The sequence below is a fragment of the Anabrus simplex genome, chromosome 5 (assembly GCF_040414725.1).
Source record: "Anabrus simplex isolate iqAnaSimp1 chromosome 5, ASM4041472v1, whole genome shotgun sequence".
NCBI classification, from domain to species: domain Eukaryota; kingdom Metazoa; phylum Arthropoda; class Insecta; order Orthoptera; family Tettigoniidae; genus Anabrus; species Anabrus simplex.
This window is the reverse complement of record NC_090269.1, coordinates 445,565,165-445,568,502: the sequence shown is the minus strand read 5'-3', so window position 1 is coordinate 445,568,502 and position 3,338 is coordinate 445,565,165. Positions and strand designations below refer to the sequence as shown.

The 3,338-nt window shown below is 44.4% G+C and overlaps 1 protein-coding gene across 1 annotated transcript; it reads right to left on the bottom strand.

Moving 5' to 3' along the window:
• Nucleotides 1–1,160: 1,160 nt before the first annotated feature.
• Nucleotides 1,161–2,480, bottom strand: LOC137501035 (zinc finger protein 260-like). The gene has a single exon (XM_068227894.1). The coding sequence runs from the start codon at nt 2,478–2,480 to the stop codon at nt 1,161–1,163; it is 1,320 nt and encodes a 439-aa protein (XP_068083995.1).
• Nucleotides 2,481–3,338: the final 858 nt, after the last annotated feature.

The following is a 3,338-nucleotide window of genomic DNA, read 5'->3' as shown; positions in this document are numbered from 1 at the left end:
ACTGGGTGACGACGTGTGTAGACTGCAAACGGAGTTCAGCGGCTTGAGTGAACAGCAGATATTATCCCGAGCCCGTGTGGACTGCCGTGATATCGAACTAGCGTGCTACAGGGCGGACTGACGGCGAAGGATTGACGTGTAGCCGTGCGACGTGGAACCTTGTGTGTGAATGTAGAACTGTGTAGCGTGAGAACATGAGAAACTAAGAGAGAGAGAGGGAGCGTGAACCGTGTAAGTGTGTACGTGTACTTGTATAACTTGTAAGCTCGCCTATCTAGTGTGTGTGTGTGTAAATCTGTAATTGTAGTGCTTAAGTTAATAAATCTTAGAAATAGGACGCTACCAGGTTCTGTACACATTTATTGGTTTATTTACCCCGCCAACACGTAACAATAGCTTGCATTTCTGAGTGAAGGCCTTGCTCATCAGTATTACCCTTTAAGCGGTATGCAACCACAAATCCCGGGTTTTATTGTTTTTCTAGCTAAAGGCCTTGCCACACATACTGCAGGAGTATGGCTTCCCTTTTGTAAGCGTCTGCAAATGTTCGGTTACACCGCGCATTTCTGACTGAAGGCCATACTACACGTATAGCATGGTACGGGTTGAGGCCAGTATGCGTCGGCAACTATTCGTTAAATCGCCACTCCGTCTAAAAAGCGTAACCACACCTGTTGTATTAATACCGCTTATTGTCTGCATGTGTTTGGATAGATCACCCCTACCATATAATAACTTCAGCAATGCACCTCCACTGTGTGTGTCCTCAGCTGTATGCTTAAAACTTCTCTATAACTGAAAGCTTAGCAACACATATTGCAATTGAACCGTTTCGCGCCAGTATGCGTGCGCGTAAGTCTGGTTAGATCGCCTTTATAGCGGAAGGACTTACTACAGATATTGCACGAGTACGGCTTCTCGTCCGTATGTATCTGCATGTGAGAAGTTAGAACTTTTTTCAGTCCAAAGACTTTACAACAAATATTGCCAGAGTACGGCTTCTCCCGTGAATGCAAACCGCATGTGAGAGTTTAGATACATTTCCTGTCCAAAGGAACTTCCACACGTATTGCGAGAGCACGGCTACGCGCTTGTATGCGTCCTGACGAGGGTGGTAAAATTTCTTTATGTGTGAAGTCCTTGCCACACGCGTTTCATTTCTATGGCTTCTCGCCTTTATGGTTTCGAACGTGATTGGTTAACGTTCCTTTTACTCTGAAGGCCTTACCACACATACTGCAAGTGTATGGCTTCTCGCCTGTATGCTTCCTGACGTGGGGGGTTAGGTTATGTTTATGTGTGAAGGCCTTGCCACACGTGTTGCATTTATATGGCTTATCGCCTGTATGCGTGCGCACGTGGTTGGTTAACCCTCCTTTCCGTGTAAAGGCCTTACCACACATACTGCAGACGTAAGGCTTATCGCCTGTATGCGTTTGTACATGCTTGCTTAACGCTCCTTTAAAACTGAAAGCCTTACCACACATACTACAAACATACGGCTTATGGACATTATGTTTGCTCATATGGATGGTTAGGTTTCGTTTCTGTGTGAAGGCCATGCCACACGTGTTGCATTTATATGGCTTCTCGCCTGTATGCGTCCGCACGTGGTTGATTAACACTGCTTTCTCTATGAAGGCCTTACCACACATACTGCAAACGTATGGCTTCTCGCCTGTATGCGTTCGAGCATGCTTCGTTAACGCTCCTTTTCCTATGAAGGCCTTAACACACATACTGCAGGAGTACGGCTTCTCACCTGTATGCGTTCGCACGTGGTTGTTGAGGTATTGTCTCCGTGTAAAGGCCTTTCCGCACATACTGCAGGAGTACGGCTTCTCACCTGTATGCGTTCGCACGTGCTTGTTGAGGTATTGTCTGCGTGTAAAGGCCTTTCCGCACATACTGCAGGAGTACGGCTTCTCGCCTGTATGTATCCGCATGTGTTGTATCAACAGTATTTTCTGTCTGAAGGCCTTGCCACATAAATCGCAAAAATGTTGTTCTGTGTCTGTATACGTCCGCATCTGCTTCATCATACTCCTTACGATGCTAAGGGCTTTACCACAATGCGGTTGTACTTCTGAATGCATCGGCATATGCTCGATTAGGTCGCTTTTTAAGACATAGCTTTTGCTACAGATTTTGGAGGAGTAGGGCTTCTCGTCTATAAACGTCCGCAAGTGGCATATTGAACACTCGAAGCTCCTGACATCTGTGTGCAACCCAATGTGCATTGTCAAGTTGTTGATATTTGTAAAGTATTTCTTGCATATTCCGCACTCGTAGAGTGCTTGTTGCTTGTGGATCATGACGTGCTTAGACAGGCTGCTTTGGCAATGGAACAGCTTACCACAGTCATCGCTGTTGAAATGACAATCCCCTTTGTGTCTCGCGAAATGTTGTCCACCATCTGGAGGTGGATGATATGCGCAGCTCACATCTGGAGTCGATCTACAGTGACAAATTGAAACCATGTGACCAATAGTTCAACAGTCAACCCCACTAGATGACTCAAACAGAGGAATGACTACTGAAAATTTCATTAACCGCTATCCCATGCAGAGAGCTCTTTAATAATGACAATCACATTCCTGAAGGTGAACATCATCTCAAGTGAAATTCAGAGTGTAGTAGTGACTTTCAAAAGTACTACCTTGATACGAAGAGGTGTTGCGTCTCTTCTCTGGAAAGCCTAATGTCGCAGTAAAAAGTGCAAGAATCTGACAAGCTAATGACGAGCTCATGGACTACCTCATTTGAAGATTGAATGAGGGAAACTTGTCTAGCCGAAAGGAGAAGCTATTGAAATTCGTAAAAGACTACACTCCTACACAGGGGACGGCGTATGCATTGGAGTTTTGATGTTGTTCGCTCACACAGTGGTTTGTGGCAGGTTTATAATTATTTGTTGTAAAAGCCCTTGTCGTTTGAGAGAATCAAAGTGTTTTATTTACCAATAAGGTTTAGAACATTCTTTACCGACCGTCAGCCATGGCGAGGAGTTTATAAATATTATTGACTGTGACACAGACATACTGTAACACTCTCAAATCACCCGCGAGAAAGGTTGACTATCAATACGCAAATAATTAGGAAGAGAGATAATATGCGGCAGAAATGAGAACAATTATTTGTCGTTGGTTCTGAATGTCGTGCTGTATGCCAGGCCAAGGAAATATATGTACTTGTGAGTACGAAGATTTTGATTTCTTGCTTGTTATTTAGATAAAAATTATTAGTATTGGCGTAAATGTGTATTTGTGTAGGGATTTCTTTGTGTCGCACCGACACAGACAGGTATTATGACGACATTGCGATAGGAAAGCCCTAGG

Bases quoted from the DNA above. Each gene is read 5' to 3' on its own strand.
- LOC137501035 (XM_068227894.1), bottom strand. From the start codon at position 2,480: ATGGTTTCAATTTGTCACTGTAGATCGACTCCAGATGTGAGCTGCGCA.